Source organism: Leuciscus leuciscus, assembly GCF_965113295.1.
Source record: "Leuciscus leuciscus genome assembly, chromosome: 12".
Classification (NCBI taxonomy): Eukaryota; Metazoa; Chordata; class Actinopteri; order Cypriniformes; family Leuciscidae; genus Leuciscus; species Leuciscus leuciscus.
Genome location: NC_138736.1, coordinates 20,944,612 through 20,962,468, shown reverse-complemented (window position 1 = coordinate 20,962,468; position 17,857 = coordinate 20,944,612). Strand labels below are relative to the sequence as shown.

Genomic DNA, 17,857 nt, shown 5'->3' with positions numbered 1-17,857 from the left:
ATACTGTGGAATTACAGAGCTGTGAGCAACAGTGACATTTATTTGACAGCTGATAGCTTTGAGAATGTTTTTTTTTTTTTTTTTTTTACCAAATCTCATTAGATGTGACATGCTTCATAAATGCTTCAAATATGAAGAAATGTATATCATCAGTAAACATTGATTTTGTGATCATTCACTTAAAAAAAAAAAAACTCAAATTTTGGTTCGAAAAATCACAACTGAAACCACCTTTCTGATGCGATCAGGATAATCCTGTTTTTTTGGATCAAATAGATTCCAAACCGAGTTCAAAATTTTGAAAAACCAAAAGGGCAGGTTTGATCCAGATCAAATGTAAGATCGGATTACATGCTCTGATCTTAGTTCGGAATCCCTCTTTTGCTTTTGAAAAACCCAGTTCCAAGATTTGATCCAATTTTGATTATCGGATTGGATCAAATCTTGAAAATGGGTTGTTCAAAAGGGAAAGAAGGAATCTGAAATCAGATTAGATCATGGAATCCAATCCTAGTTTTAATCTGGATCAAACCTTCAGTTTGTGTTGTTCAAAACTTGTCAGTAGGATTTGGATAACTTTGATCCAAAAAAACAGGATTATCCTGATCCCAACAGGAGGTAGGATTTCAAGGTGGATTCCAGGAAGAAAATGTAGTAAAACTTTAAAATTGGTCAAAAATACAACATTTGTTTCATGTAATATACACACACACTCATATTTTTATTTTGCTTTTGATTAGCTTAACTGTTAAAGTAATACATTAGAAGTAGACATTAGGCTATATTAAGCCTTTCGGTAGCCTACTGTAAAGTAAAAAAGAGATTTTGTTGCCATTAAATAATCCCCAAACAGCTGTAAAAATCAAAAATATTATATTTAATTCAAAGTGTTTTATCACTGTTTCTAAACTACATTGGCACAATCATGAGATGAACCAGTCAAAAGATCTTTGCAAGCGAACACAAAGTTTTTTTGTTTTTTTTGGCTAAAACTTTTCTGAGACAACGCAAAAGCATTTACATTTTTTTTCTATCTCATATTTTTTACATGACCATGTCCCTTTGGGGGTTCCGTAGAGCACCAGTAATCCAGATTTGGTAATCGGAAAAAGTTTACGTCCAGATCAGGGTGATCCAATCCAATTTTGCTTCGAAAAACCGGCACAAAAGTAAGATGGATTACCTTATCCTGGATAGCAAAACATGGGATTTCCAAATCCAGATCATTCTGATCCAGATTAAACTTTTTGAACAACTGGCCCCTGGATATATATACCCTGATCCAAATATACATGCACACTTTTTTAGATTTCCAAATCCATATTACTAGAGCTCTAAAATGGACCATATATCTCCAATGTAGGCTACTAGCTTGTGTCATTTTTTTTTTTTTTTCAGGATTCTTTGATGAATAGAAAGTTCAAAAGAACAGCATTTATTTGAAATATAAACTTCGTGTTTGCTCACAAATAACTTTTGACTTTGTTCATCTCTTATGATTGTGCCAATGTAGTGTACAAACAGTGATTATATATACATATATATTTAAGTTAAATATATTTTTGTTGGATATTTACAGCTGTTTGAGGATTATTTTATGGTGCCAAACTCTTTTTTATTGTAGGCTGCCGAAAGGCTTAATAGGTAGCCTAATGTCTCCTAATTTATTACTATTAGAACAGTTAAACTAATCAAAACAAAACATATATATAAAAAATATAGCCTACGTGTATCATTACATGACCCGTTTGAAAGTTTTATTAAAAAAAATTTCCCCTGAAATCCACCCTTTTGCTGGGATCAGTATAATCCCAATCTTATTAAAACGTTTTGAACACAACCTAATGATTTGATCCACATCCAAACCAAGACTGGACTTTGTGATCTAATCTGATTTCAGGACCATTTTATTTATTTGAACAACCAATTTTCAAGATTTGATCCAATCCAAAATCTGTCAGAATACTTTTGAACAGCTGGGCCCCATGTCCTTTTATTGCCTCCATAAGGGTGCACAAAGCACAAAGAAAGCTGCATTACCTGATCCTGGATAGAAAAATGGTGGATCTACAAATCTGGATCATTCTGGATCATTACAAATATTACGTTCTATTACGTTCGACACTCATCTTTGGAATTTACACTCGTGCAAAATCCTCTTTAGAAAGACCTGCAATGCAAACTAATAGCGCAAATAACCAAAAACACATTCTATCATCTTGATAACTCGCAAATTACAGATTCTGTTGGTCTAAAACCACAAAATAAAGACATCACATGACCATAGAAAGGTACTTTTATTTGGATAAATGTACAGTTGTAGCACACGTGGTTTAGCGGTAACGGTGCAGCTGCAGGGTGTTGCGTCTCTTCCAGGCTGCACGACGAGAGCCGCCGATGGTGAGGTGGAACTTGTGGCCCTTGCCCAGACCACGGCTCTTCTTGCCAGCCGATGTGAGCCCACGCATTTCCCTGTGCTTGTGCACAGCCTTGGTGATCCATTGCGTGTCAGGGTTGCGCCTGATGGCTTTGTGGAAGGTGTCAATGAGGATCACTTCAAAGAACTTGTATGTGGAATCTTCACCAACCCAGTAAGAGTTTAGCACCCGCAGACCTCCGCAATGACGACCAGCGCGCTCCTGAAAAAAAGAAAAGGGGTTAGAACAGCAGCACAATACTACCAGGACACAGGTGAGAAACTGACATCAACTTGTGTAAATTAAAGCCATAAAAAAAGCATATAAAAACATAAGACATTGACATTTCAAACCACAACAGAGATGTGTATTGAAGACAGCAGAGGAAACAGAGTGAGCTGCAGCAGGTAATAATCCAATTTGTCTAAAATATGAGACATGCTTTATATTAAGGGCTTCAAAATAACTTGAGATATAGTTAATGCTATATGCATCAGATGCTCTGACAGATACTTGTGCGGTTTAATGCATTTAACTTGTATTTCACAGGAATTTTCCCCATCTGTTTATGTTAGAAAGTCATGCAAATATTTCCGTTTTGCTGTCAGAAGGGGACAAGCCTTATACAAGCGAGTGTCTGCTAAAATTCACAGACTTCAGTGAATGAGCGACGAAGTGCAACAGATATATAGCACATTTAATGTCCAACAAATATTTTAGATAAATGTATATGTAGAATTTTAAACCTGAATTTAAAGGTGGGGTATGTAATTCTCTTTTTTGGCCATTTTTCAAAATCACTTAAAATCCTATTCCTAACCCACTTACAGCCACTTCAGTTAGAAGCACTGAAATAAAAATTAAGCAATTTAATCATCTGTGGAACGGGCAGGACTCGAAAAACTCCAGCCAATCATTTCCAAGACCACCTAGAATCATTGGACAGTAAGTGCGTCAATCAAACGGTCGTACCATCCCCCCCTCCCCCATCCATGTTCTTTGAATGGGTGGAGTAAAAGGAAAGGTAGGACCATTTGAGTTGTGTATTTTCAAAATCTGCCGGCCGTTTTGCAAATCACATACCCCACCTATAACTTGTGCTTAAAAAAGCAGCATTATTTTCATTCTTAGATGGTCACCTTCATTTATATAGATGGTAATGTTGTTGCTAATACAGCATAGCCTACATGGTTACATTTATTTGTTTTCATAGCCTTCAATATGAACATTGTAGGACACTATTGGGCAGGGTGTATTCAAGTGTATACAGATCTATGGGGACTAAACAAAATACTTTAGATGGAGCAAGCATGAAGGCGGCCTTCTAAACAGTAGTCAATTACCTCTGTCTAGTGACCTAGACTGGTGAGTTTGTGATCGTGGGCCCGCATAAAAATTAATGGCCGGTGTGAGGACCCAATGAACGAGTACAATAAGAGTAAAGAGTTAAATAAAATAATCAAAACGTGTTGTGTTGGAGATTTTCCTTTGCCTCATGTAAAAGTCTGTATTGCTGTGTCTCAGTCAGAACCCAGGTTCAATCAGGATAAATCAGGTTAAATTAGGTCAAGGGGTCTGTGAGGATGGAAAAGTACCTAACAAGCTCAGAGAGAAGATGTGTATAGGTAGTTGATAAGATGGTACTAAAAACGTTAATTAAAAATGATGGATGGCATTAGAACACTGCAGGTGCAGAGAATCATGTGACCAAAGATATTCTTTAAAAATAGGTATGGCTAGGGGTGTGCGATTTGCCGAATTTTGATCGTGGACCATTAAAATGTCTCCACGATCTGCTTTTGAAGAAATATCGTAGTATCGTGCATTCTATCAGTTGCTGTTCTGGCACCTCTGTCCCAACATACTGAACAACGCAACGTATATTCACATAAAATGTTAACGCAGCGGAACGGGACACTGCCGTTCACAAAAGTTCATAATTTGCATGTGCTTTAATGCCTTGTCGGTTAAACATTTAATTTGTGTGCGGATGCGCTGTTCTAACGTGTGCGTTTCTCAGCGCGTACATGTGAAGCTCACATGCACTAAAAGCCTGTCTACCAGCACCTGGATACTGGACTAAGTTATCTTTCAAGTCTTATTGTGCTAATACTGTCAAATACACACAAGGTTTACATAAAGTCGGTTATAAAGTGAAAGCAAACTTGAGAAAATAGAGAAAAAATCTGCTTGTCAAATGAGTGTATATTAGACGCATCGCGCGCAGCTCTTAAAGAGACAGTAGTAATAGTAAACACGCTGCCGCTTGTCCTTAAAGGGATAGTTCACCCAAAAATAAAAATGATCTCATTATTTACGCACTCTAATGTTGTTCCAAACCTGTATTAATTTCCTTCTAATATTTGTCCAATATTAATATTTTGAAGAATGTGGCTATCTAAACAGTAGCTGGAAAAATATACTATGGAAGTCACTGGGGTACATCAACTGTTTGGTTACCCACATTCTTCCAAATAACTTTTATTTTCAACAGAAGAAAGAAACTTATTCGAGTTTAAAACAACTTGAGAGAGTAAATTATGACAATTTGAATTTTTAGGAGAACTATCCCTTTAAATGTTAATTTTCATATTTGTTCATTTAATTACTTTCTTCAATGCTAATGTTAAATACACCTACTGTAGCTGAAAACATAAAGCACTGTTTATTTAATTTGTATATATTAAGTTGTGTATGTGTAATGTGTATCTTTGATCTTAATATTTAATAAAGAAAATAATGACAAATATTTTTATCTTTGCCCCCTGTCTGCCATTCATTTTTATTTTATATTTTGTTACCTAAGGCTTTGTTTTTAAAATATGGACATTAGTTTGGCTGTAATGCTCAGTCACAAAATAGTAAAACCAACATAAAAAAGAATCGTGATAAAATCGTGAATAGTGATTTTCCTGAAAAAAATCGTGATATATTTTTGCCATATCGCCCACCCCTAGGTATGGCCAAAGATTTTTCCACCAATAGAATAATGTCTCCGGGAAAGATGATGCTAACGGTAGCGAAATCTTGAGGTGGAGCAAGAAGAGAAAGATAGCTGATTGGCTACCTAGTGATAAGAAAAGGTATAAGACCTGAGGTTCCGACCATTGATGAACAGCTGCATCTCACTTTGTTGCTTGTCAATAAAGTTACTTCTTCTGAAACCTGGAACTTCGGCTCTTGAGAGATTTCTTCGAGACCTGATTTGAGGACTTAGAATTTGCCACAACAGTAGCTAAACTATTATATAAATTACCTATTACTAATTGGCATTCCAATTTGAGGTTGTGATAAAATGGAGTCAGATAAAAGTTTAATTGGAATTAAATTACTTTGCCACACTGAAAAGAAAACCTTCACCCGCTTATCGGAAACCATCGTTGGGTCGATTGGGCAGGCCTTACCATTATGTTTAAAGTAAACAACAGTTTAAAACAGATTAAAGTGCACATCATTTACAGTGAGCCTCTTTCATGCAGCAAACAGACATTGTTGATAAACAGAACCGATTGATGGAAACGATGTCACTCAGAGCATTCCACACTCGTGTGTGTGTGAGAGAGATTGTCAAAGCAATGGCCCAAACAGAAATGTATTGATCGATTCAAGTTCAACGCACGTAGCCTACTTCCAAGTGGTAGGCTTAGTGTACCTTGTGATGATATCAAACGATGCGTCTAGGCCCAAAATCTGCGGCAATTTAGAAAAATTGCAAGCTCCTCCAAATTTTGTGGAGTTTGCTTTATTTTGCACTAAATTCTGCAGAATCCTGGAGGGACTGTTTAACAAAGACTTCAAATCCCACTTAATTGTTTAGTTTTTTTATTGGAAAATACTTCCAGAACCAAGTCACTATAGTGGAGCGGCTAAGTGATATAATCGTTCAGTTTATGATACAAGCGTGAAAATTGGCATGAGCAGTCTCCATGGGTCACTTGACAAGAAAACTGTCCGAGCCACTTGAAATTTCAAGATTTTTCTTTTTTCAAGATGGCCAACACCTTAGTGGAGCAGTTAAGTGATATAGTGGTTTATTTGGTGATACAAGCATGAAAATTGGCATGAGCAGTCTCTGATGGTCACTAGACAATAAGCCACCCACAGCTACTTGAAATTTCAAGATGGCGGCCATTTTTCAAGATGGCCACCACCTTAGTGGAGCAATTAGGCTCATGGCAATTTTCATGCTTGTATCACCAACTAAATAATTTCTTAAGCCTAATTGCTCCACTAAGGTAGTGGCCATCTTGAAAAATGGCTGCCATCTTGAAATTTCAAGTAGCTGTAGGGGGCTTATTGTCAAGTGACCCACAGAGACTGCTCATGCCAATTTTCATGCTTGTATCACCAAATAAACCACTATATCACTTAACTGCTCCACTAAGGTGTCGGCCATCTTGAAAAATGGCCACCATCTTGAAATTTCAAGTGGCTCGGACAATTTTCTTGTCAAGTGACCCATGGAGACTGCTCATGCCAATTTTCACGCTTGTATCATAAACTGAACGATTCTGCCAAACATAAGCACTTAGCCGCTCCACTACTAGGGGTGTTTATATACGGAGAGAGTTGTGGCTTGATAGTAGAGATCACAAAAGTATCTGTACTTTGGTACCAATTCAACAAGAAACTATACCAGTCTCACTATAGTACCAACTAACTCAGTAACCACACTGTCTAACGCGCAGCAGTTTTCTGTGCACACGCGCTCTGAAGAACATCTTAAGAACATTTACACTGGAACTGATCCTAGCGGGCATTATTGACATGAACTACAGGTCATAAAATTCATAGCATCTAAGCATTAAACCTTTAACACCCATTATTCTACACTTGTGCCTGATTGTGTACATGAGCACTTTTAAGACAGTTGTGAAGCGTGTACGGCGTGTAGATTTAAGCAAATACAATCTGTCTGAACAAAACGTGTCAAGGTTTTGTGTCCAACTGTGGACCACCTCATAGGTTGAGATGCTGCTCACATACCTCAGCTACTGACTGCAGGCTGCGTGCGAACTTGATCTGGTTGACGCCATGGTGCACGGGTTTGCCGTAGGTAGCACCTTTAGGCACGGGGCGCTTGCGACCTCCACGGCGCACACGTATACGGTAGATGACGTAGCCTGGTTGGTCAAGAGTACATGAGTTCAGATACACACAAAAAACATGGAGGCAGAAATTAGTTACAGGACATTCAATTGAGTAGTTAAATAACTGATCGACAAAAATCAATGATAAATCAGATGAATATGATTATAAGACATCACTAAGTCATGTTTGACACACCTCTAGCATGTAGAGTCACTGTTGCTGATAAGAGTACAGTGGATAAAAATATATATGATTGAGATTTCACTATAGCTGTTAGAACAATATTGCTATTCTAGAATTTTTCATTTTTACTATGCAGTGAATCTAATTGCTTAAACATTTGATTGTGAATCATAATAAAATCAAATTCATAGGCACAGGCTACATTTCCCATTATTAATGGGAACATTACAAATATTTAAACAAAGTAACGGGAAATATAAAGGAATAATCAAAAAAACAATATGGGTAATGCTAAACAGCGTGGTTAATTCAGTTGCACCTCAACATCACTCTAAAAAAATGTCTGAAAAATAGGGGTGTAACGGTGCATAAAACTGACGGTTCGGTATGTACCTCAGGGTTTGACGTCACAGTTCGGTACAGCGGGGGGAGAACTAAACATGAAATTGCTTTTTTCTTTTCTATTTAACAGTGGTTTAATACACTAATTGAGTCTCTGTCTTTAAATAATTCATTTATTAGTTAAAAGTTTAAGGATAAAAAGTTATCTCTGCTAATGCTGTAGACTATATAGGGAGCCCTTACTTGCACATTATAATAATAATAAAGGTTAACAGAGCACAAACTATTAGCCTAAATTCAGTTGCTATTCATTTTTTGATATAATAAATCACCACTCAAATTGCATGCAAACATAGCTGCACATAAGGCAGTTTTTGCATTATGCGATTTTACTCCAATTCGTTGTTTACACACTGGCTGTCATTTTCATGACAGATTTTAATCATACATTAAATAATCAAGACATCGCCAACAGGTCAAGTAAAATATAATGAATATATAGGCTAATACAGAGCATATATTTAGCTAAATAGTTATTTCTCTAGCTGACTAACCAGCTCTGGACACTGAATAACTTGCCTGAGGTAAATGTAATGCTACATGGGATATTGTTTACAAGCGGTTTAATAACGTCTTTCCGCTGTTGAAACACTGATTGAGCGATTACATGAGATATAATACATTTCAGTAAGTAGTACTTTACCTTTCAACATACCCTCTGAACATTAAAGAGCGTTAAAATAGCATTAATTGTTTGAATTTCGTGATAAAATGGACATAAAAATAACTCTTAACAAAAGTAACAAAACACGGAGCTTATTGTGATTATTGGTGGTGGTTAATGGTGATTAGGCTACAACGCTGTATTAGTCTTTTACACAAGACACGAAAATTCACAGGACGAATACGTGTAGTTACACTCCTAATTACTTTATAATCAAATGTCAAGGAAGTACTTTTTTTTGACATAAGGTTAAGTGAGGTTAACCTCTCTTTACCTCAACAATGGGATTGTTTGTTGTGTATCGCGGTTTTTCGGTTCGGTTTGAAAATCATTACACCCCTACTGAAAAGTGCTGTGAGATATATAGCTCAGAAAAACCATACGCAACCAGTAAACCCTTAGACACCGAATTGGTCACATCACTCACCCTGTTTGGCCTTGTATCCCAGTCTGCGGGCTTTATCGGGTCTGGTGGGTCTCGGAGCCCGGTGAAGGGAGGACAGCTGACGGTACTGCCAGCACCGCACACGGAGCAGAAACCTCATCACATCCGACTGCTTCTTCCTCCATAGCTCCTGCATGTACTTGTACGCTCCCATGATGCCTCACCTGTGACACCAAAAATTAGACTAATGTCAAGAAAACTCTTAATTAATGAAAAATACATCTACCAATTTACATATGCAGATAGCTTGGATATGTTGTTTTTTCATAAGTTGACAATGCTCCTAAAACTTTTACAAACACCATTTTACTCATGTGTACACATTGTTTATGAGCTCATTGAGACTACATGAGCACTTACATTTTTAATACTAGTGCTACATCACAAGCAGCCTTATACAGCCAGACACACTTTAACTTGAATGTTGTGTCTATATAGTTTGGCATTTTCAACCATAATATGACGGGTCAGATATCTATTGAGCAGGTCACATGACAACTTATCAGGATTAACAGTTAAATGATCGTTTATTTCATATCCAAAGCAGTTGCTTTAAGGGACAATTATGTAATAACCCATTGTAAAATATACCCATTAGCAGTGTCTGTTGTGGACAGCTTTGGCATGGCGACTGATACATGCAGTCATATGAAAACATTCAACTTTCAAGTCATAGACAATGATTTCAGTAATCTTTTAAAATGCAATGCAAGAAAATTACATTTGACATAATATAATGTTTAATTCAGTTCTGACTGAAAATGAAAGAAACGTGCAAACTCCGGCATGACATTAGCTACCCTACACTTCACAATATAGCGTTAAAATGATGTACATCATCATTATGGGAGAAAAATAATGGTTAGATAGCACAGCTAAGATATTCCGCATTAAATACACTAATTGTGTGATTTGGATGTCATTAAATACATTGAGATATTTGATGGATTCTGAGTGCAGAAAAATGAGAAAGTCTCGCTTACTTGATGGCGTACTAACCGGAAAGAGAGAGAAAAGTTACCCATAATGCTTTATTAGACTTTATCTTGCGAATTTCCGGTTCCGTTGCTAAATAGTTCTGGGAAATGTAGTCTGTGTTTAAGAATTATATTTTTTAAATCACAACCAAATGTATTTAACCGATTAGATACACTGCGCTGAAACATTGTTATAACATATTTATTCTTCATTTCAAGTAATATTTTTTTTGTTGCCACCGTTCTCTTATCAGCAATGGTGAAGGTTCCATAGACTGTTAAAAAAAAGGTTCAGACCCAGAGCAAAAAGAGGCAAACGACTCCCGGAAGTAACGTAGTGATGGTATTAAAAGTCATATTCACATTCATCTGATTTAACACTGATCGATTTCTTCGATCATATGTTTATTGTCAAGCAATCCGCGTAAGGTGAGTTATTGTTTATCGGTCTAGTAACTGTCATGAATGAATGCATGTCTGGTCTCAAGTTAAGACAACTGGTTAATGCCTTTCCTTTGACAATCATTATATAACAAACACTAAACTGAGCATTATGTTTATATTATGTTTATTTTATTTAAGCTACGGAATATTTAATTTAAGTTTAAATACATATTATTGTCATATAATTTTTGCATTTAAATCTAAAAAAAAAAATCATTTTGTAACATGTAAAATAAAGAAACGATTGCATCGAGGTCACTAATCAGGTGTAAAAGTACATGTGTTCCTTAGAACCTAATGCGAATTTCTTGCTTCCATTGCTCAAACATGCTAGGGAACATGAGCATCAGGATTTGTTCGTTAATTATTTGCATATGCTTATATATATATATATATATATATATATATATATATATATATATATATATATATATATATATATATATGTATGTATATATGTATTCTTTTTTTGTATATGTATTTTTTTTTTCAGTTTAAATTGTCAAATTGTTATTCATATACAAAGATTTGTAATGTGGAATTAATAAAAAATTATAATAAATGAAGAAAAAAAACAACTATCAATCAGCTTTATTTAAAAGAACTAAAAACTAGAAGCATTTTTGCCTATTTTCACGTTCACCTGTCATGCTTTTTACACTGCTGCCCTGCTGGTGGTTCTGGATGTGTTGTTTGTTTGTGTGTTTCAGGCTAGGTAACTATGGGTAAGGGATGTAAGGTTGTGGTTTGTGGTATGGCATCAGTGGGGAAAACAGCCATCCTGGAGCAGTTACTGTATGGCTCTCACACTGCAGGTATGTGTGATCCGTCCATTCAAAAGTCATATAAAAAACGCCTCCTTTCGTAGTTCCCATGACTCCAAAATTCACAGTGTCCATGGCAGCTGCTGCTCATCAGCTTGATGGGAAAACAGACACTCTAGCAAAAGGTATCGGTAACGTACATGAATGTGACTTGAATCAGATAAAAATTGGATTCCAAATGGATATTTACAGTAAAGACATCATAATTAACAGTAACTTAAATATATAAAAATCAACATGCTCTTTGTGAAGTCTGAACGCAGAGCAGAAGCTATTTTAAATTGATCTCTGTGGCAGTATCTTACTAATTTATAGACAGAACCAAGCTAACGGAGTATTTTAGACAGTTACAAAAAAAACATGGGTAATAAAATATTGTCCGCCTTTGGCTTGCTCAGTTGGGACTTAATAAAAGAGAACACACATTCCCAAATATTATCGATTTGACTCCAACGATACTTGGTAGAGAACGATCTTGGTAGAGAACTGAATTAAGCTGATTAATGACACTATTGTCTTTACAGCTGAAATTGAAGTAATTTCATTATTGATGAATTTTACAACATTAACACTGTAATTTAGTGAATAATTCATTTATTTGTTTGTTTGTTTTTGGTTAGTAATAAATTCTTTAATTTACACTTCATAAATAGACCAACTGCATATCTTAAACTAATAGCCTACATTGCATTTTTAACATACTGTATGCATGGGTTGCAGTGGAATTGGGTTTAAAAAAAATTTTTTTTATAGTTTGTAATTTTTGTTTAAAAATAACAATTTATATAAAACATTTGTTTTTCTGCAGGATACTAGTGCGTAAGGGTGGAGGGGTTACTATAACAGTTTGAAGTAAACAAAGAGATTCATTCCTATATGCTGTCATTTTAATTAAAGGGATAGTTCACCCAAAATTTAAATACTGTGATCATTTACTCACCCTCAAGTTGTTCCAAACCTGTATGATTTTTTTTTCTTCTGTTGAACACAAAAGAAGATATTTTGAAGAATGTCAGTAACTAAACAGTTGATGGGCAACATTGACTTCCATAGTATGGGCAAAAAAATTATAATAATAAAAAAATACTATGGAAGTCCATCAACTGTTTGGTTACCCATATTCTTCAAATTATGTTCTTTTGTGTTCAGCAGAAGAACTAAATTCATATAGGTTTGGAACAACTTGAGGGTGAGTAAATTATGACAATATTTTCATTTTGGGGTGAACTATCCCTTTAACATTATAAGTGAACCTCAAGGAACATATTTAAATAAAAAATCATGTCATGACCTCTTTGAATTGTCTGAAATGTATGAATCACGCACCAATGATCCTGGGTTGTGAGTCATTCATGATGAAAGAATGAATAGTGTATGAAGATACATATAAGTAGACAATTAAATGAAACATGACTGTCCTGTTTCAGGTGCAGAAACAAACGACACTCAGGAGGATATATATGTGGCGTCTGTCGAGACGGACCGTGGTGTGAGAGAGCAGTTACGTCTCTATGACACAAGAGGGCTCCGTGAGGGTCTGGATTTACCCAAACACTTCTTTTCAGTGGCCGACGGCTTCGTGCTGGTCTACAGTGTGGACAGTCTGGAGTCCTTCAAAAAAGTCGAGCTCTTGAAGAAGGAGATAGACAAGTCCAGAGACAAAAAAGAGGCATGAAAATCCACAAATATTAAAGATTTAAAAATGTCTTATTGACATTAAAAATTTCTTCTTTTATATTATATAAATATATAATATATACAGTATGTGTGTGTAACCTATAGGCCTACAACAACATCTAAGTTTGTGATTGGTTTATTTGATAAAAAATACAGTAAAAACAATAATATTGTAAACTATTATTACAATTTAAATGAACTGTTTTATATTTGAATATATTACAAAATGTCATGTATTCCATTGATGGCAAAGCTGAATTTCAGTCTTCAGTGTCATGATCTTTTAGAAATCATTATAATTATGCTGATTTAGTGTTCAATTATTAATCCAAAAATGTTGTCATCATTTACTTACCCTCAAGTTGTTCCAAACTTGTATGAGTTTCTTTCTTCTTTCTCTCTTTCAACTTGACAGTTGACGGTAGCCATTGACTTCCATGGTATTTCTTCCCTACTACTTTAAATTATCTTCTTTTGTGTTCAACAGAAGAAAGAAACTCATACAGGTTTGGAACAACTTGAGGGTAAATGATGACAAAATTATCATTTTGGGTGAACTAACCTTTTTACATTATAAATGGCTTTACTGTCAGTTTTGATCAATCACTGAATAAATATATTAAATCATATATATATATATATATATATATATATATATATATATATATATATATATATATATATATATATATATATACACATACATATATATATACATACATACATATATAATATATACACATACATATATATATACATATATATATATATATATATATGTATATGTATATATATATATATATGTATATATATGTATATGTATATATATATATATGTATGTATATATATATATATATATATATGTGTATATATATATGTATATATATATATATGTATATATATATATATATATACACACACATATATATATATATATATATACACACACATATATATATATATATATATACACTCACCTAAAGGATTATTAGGAACACCATACTAATACTGTGTTTGACCCCCTTTCGCCTTCAGAACTGCCTTAATTCTACGTGGCATTGATTCAACAAGGTGCTGAAAGCATTCTTTAGAAATGTTGGCCCATATTGATAGGATAGCATCTTGCAGTTGATGGAGATTTGTGGGATGCACATCCAGGGCACGAAGCTCCCGTTCCACCACATCCCAAAGATGCTCTATTGGGTTGAGATCTGGTGACTGTGGGGCCAATTTTAGTACAGTGAACTCATTGTCATGTTCAAGAAACCAATTTGAAATGATTCGAGCTTTGTGACATGGTGCATTATCCTGCTGGAAGTAGCCATCAGAGGATGGGTACATGGTGGTCATAAAGGGATGGACATGGTCAGAAACAATGCTCAGGTAGGCCGTGGCATTTAAACAATGCCCAATTGGCACTAAGGGGCCTAAAGTGGTACCCAGTGGGGTCTTCTGCTGTTGTAGCCCACCCGCCTCAAGGTTGTGCATGTTGTGGCTTCACAAATGCTTTGCTGCATACCTCGGTTGTAACGAGTGGTTATTTCAGTCAAAGTTGCTCTTCTATCAGCTTGAATCAGTCAGCCCATTCTCCTCTGACCTCTTGCATCAACAAGGTATTTTCGCCCACAGGACTGCAGCATACTGGATGTTTTTCCCTTTTCAGACCATTCTTTGTAAACCCTAGAAATGGTTGTGCGTGAAAATCCCAGTAACTGAGCATATTGTGAAATACTCAGACCGGCCCGTCTGGCACCAACAACCATGCCACACTCAAAATTGCTTAAATCACCTTTCTTTCCCATTCTGACATTCAGTTTGGAGTTCAGGAGATTGTCTTGACCAGGACCACACCCCTAAATGCATTGAAGCAACTGCCATGTGATTGGTTGATTAGATAATTGCATTAATGAGAAATTGAACAGGTGTTCCTAATAATCCTTTAGGTGAGTGTATATACAAAAAGTACTGTGCAAAAGACTTACGCACATTAGTATTTTCACAAGAAAAAATGGGTTTAAGCCAGTTATTTATATATTTTGCTGTAGTGTGTCAGTAGGAAATGTCAAATATCAGTTTACATTTCCAAACATTCCTTTAGCCATAATTGTAATAATCCAGTGAGATTTTTGTATGCACAAGGAGTCTTCCAACAGCCAATATCCTCAACATGGAGATCTGATCTCGCCATCATCGAGTCTGTCTGGGAAAAAATAAAAATTGTATTACTAATTACTAATATTTTATTAGACTATCCAGAAGAACTGTGGCCACATCTCCAAGATGCTTGAAGAAACCTACCTGAAAAACTATGTGCAAGTGTACCTGGACAAAAGCTTATTTAAAGCAAAGGGTGGTCACATCAAATATTGATTTGATTTAGTTAATAGAAGTTAATTGATAAATTCATCCTCACTTTACAGCATGTTTACACAAGTGCCTTAAACCTTTCACAGCTTTTCAGGTAGGTTCTTCAAGCGTCTTGGAGATGTTGCTGCAGTTCTTCTGGATTTCTTCTGTTTCTTCATGTAATCACAGACAGACTCGATGATGGTGAGATCAGATCTCCATGTGGAGCATACCGGCTGTTGTCAGACTCCTTGGGCATACAAAAATATCACTGGATTATTACAATTAATGGCTAAAGGAATGTTTGGAAATGTAAAGTGATATTTTCTACTGACACACTACAGCAAAAAATATAAATAACCGGCTTAACCATTTTTGGGGGTGAAAATACTAAATACGTGCCTAAGACTTTTACATATCTAATTTGTTTACACATCATTATTTTATTTACTTCAAGCTGATTTAAATTGTATTACAGTAATGAAAATCTAAGAAAACATTTGAAAAACTTGAGAATTACAAAAATACTCCAGTAATAAGAAAGATATATTTCTTTTAGTATGGTAATGATTTCCATGAAAATTATGTCCCAAAACAATTCTTTTGATTTTGGAGTAAAATAGGACCCGGGACTAAAATAGGACTATTTCATTTCATCCCATCCTACACCCATGATAATGTTCTCTGGTGTAAGCTGTGAAGATGTTCTCACATTGACTGTATTTGCTTGTGCAGGTGATGGTGATCGTGTTGGGGAACAAGTCTGACCTGCGTGAGCGTCGACAGGTGGATCAGGATGCTGCCCAGCAGTGGGCACGTGGGGAGAAGGTCAAACTTTGGGAGGTGACCGTGACAGAGAGAAGCTCATTAATCGAACCCTTCACCAGTCTCACCAGCCGCCTCACACAGCCACAGAGCAAGTCTGCCTTCCCTCTGCCCGGACGCAAGAGCAAGGGAACCCCCTCCAACGACATCTGAACACCGCACACTAGCACAGTTTCAACACTATATTTGGTTGTCTATTCTTCGTTCAGGGTACTTAAGATGTTTAAGGGCTTCTAGAGAAAGAGCTTAGCTTGGACTAGATCTATTTACACATACATAAATGCACAATTTTTTTTAGGTTATATTTGTGCTCAGTGATGGGAAAAAGGTAGAACATAGATGCAGTGCACTCCATAGCGAACTGCTGCGTTAGTGTGCTTGGCTTTCTATAATCAATCACGAAAGCTGATTTTTTTTATTTATTTTTTTTATCAATTTTGTGAAGTTTTTTTTGGACCAGTAAGATTTTTTTTGGTTACACTTTACAATAAGGTTTGTTAAGAGTTAACTACATCAGTTATGAAATAACCATGAAAATTATTTCTAAAGCATTTATTAACCTTAGTTAATGTTAATCTCAATATTTATGATTAAAATCAAAAGTTGCATCTGTTAACATTAAAGAACCTGAGCTAACATGAACTAACAATAAACATGGTAACAAAGATTAATAAGTACTGTAACAAATGTATTGCTTATTGTTAGTTAATATTAAAGCATTAACTTACCTTAACTAATGGAACCTTATTGTGAAGTGTTAATGATTTAAAAAAAAAGATTATTAGGAACTAAAACTGTAAAGCTAAAGATTTCATTCTCGTTAACGCAACTTCTCCAAATTTTTTGAGACATTGAGGTTTTGTAATTATTCTCAATAATTCTCATTAACTCATTAGCAATAAAACACTGTAATGCTTTTTGTTGTTGTTGAATCTGGCAGTACAGCAAATCCTACTATGATGATTATTTTTCATAAATTATGGGGCAGAATCTAACCTGGACATGAGAATCACCAGTTGCATTTATGCAAAATGGAATAATGGCATGGTATAAAGAAAATGGACCGTTTCACTGCTCCGTCCATGTCCTTCAGATGTGAACTTGAACTTCATTCAGCCATCAAGTGCTTTAAAATTAGTTAAAAATATGTAACATTAGGTTGTATATTTAAGTCATATAGTATGATATCTTCCAGTTTTATTTCCAAATCGAACTATAATCTTAGCTTTAAAATCCCAAAGCGATGCATCTTATGTCGCTAGTGGGATGAAGTTGTGTAGGCTGTTTGTGTAGTCTATCAATTTAAAAAGCAAAAATAACGTGCTATGAAGTTCCCTGCTATAGCAGGTAGTGGAAATTTCCAGTGTTTATAACTCAAAAATTGTGAAATCCTTGTCTTAGCACATGTTCTAATTTATATAACAGATATTTTAAAAATACTTCAACTATGCACTATGTAATGTTGTGATTCAACAAAATAAATATTTATTGACTGGCTTTTTTTCTGCCTGCCGCTGCATTTCAGTTAATTAAAAAAATGTGCACATCAATAAAGTTGCTTT

The 17,857-nt window shown here is 35.3% G+C and overlaps 2 protein-coding genes across 4 annotated transcripts; one reads left to right on the top strand and one right to left on the bottom strand.

Annotated features, from left to right (window-relative positions):
* Positions 1–2,280: 2,280 nt before the first annotated feature.
* rpl15 (ribosomal protein L15) lies at positions 2,281–10,246 on the bottom strand. Its single transcript, XM_082186812.1, has 4 exons — positions 10,186–10,246; positions 9,185–9,366; positions 7,404–7,540; positions 2,281–2,639 (listed from the first exon to the last, which is right to left on the bottom strand). Exons 2-4 carry the CDS (start codon positions 9,354–9,356, stop codon positions 2,334–2,336), a joined length of 615 nt encoding a protein of 204 aa, XP_082042938.1. The 5' UTR covers positions 9,357–9,366; positions 10,186–10,246; the 3' UTR covers positions 2,281–2,333.
* A 50-nt stretch (positions 10,247–10,296) lies between these two features.
* Positions 10,297–17,792, top strand: nkiras1 (NFKB inhibitor interacting Ras-like 1). Of its 3 annotated transcripts, XM_082186821.1 has the most exons (6): positions 10,297–10,608; positions 11,334–11,438; positions 12,875–13,116; positions 15,372–15,474; positions 15,578–15,674; positions 16,206–16,345. In XM_082186821.1, the coding sequence occupies exons 2-5, from the start codon at positions 11,345–11,347 to the stop codon at positions 15,670–15,672; spliced, it is 534 nt and encodes a 177-aa protein (XP_082042947.1). In that variant the 5' UTR covers positions 10,297–10,608; positions 11,334–11,344; the 3' UTR covers positions 15,673–15,674; positions 16,206–16,345. The 3 variants fall into 3 exon arrangements, with proteins under 3 accessions (XP_082042947.1, XP_082042948.1, XP_082042946.1); XM_082186822.1 differs by lacking the exons at positions 15,578–15,674; positions 16,206–16,345 and having other exon boundaries at positions 10,301–10,608; positions 15,372–15,521; XM_082186820.1 differs by lacking the exons at positions 15,372–15,474; positions 15,578–15,674 and having other exon boundaries at positions 10,330–10,608; positions 16,206–17,792.
* Positions 17,793–17,857: the final 65 nt, after the last annotated feature.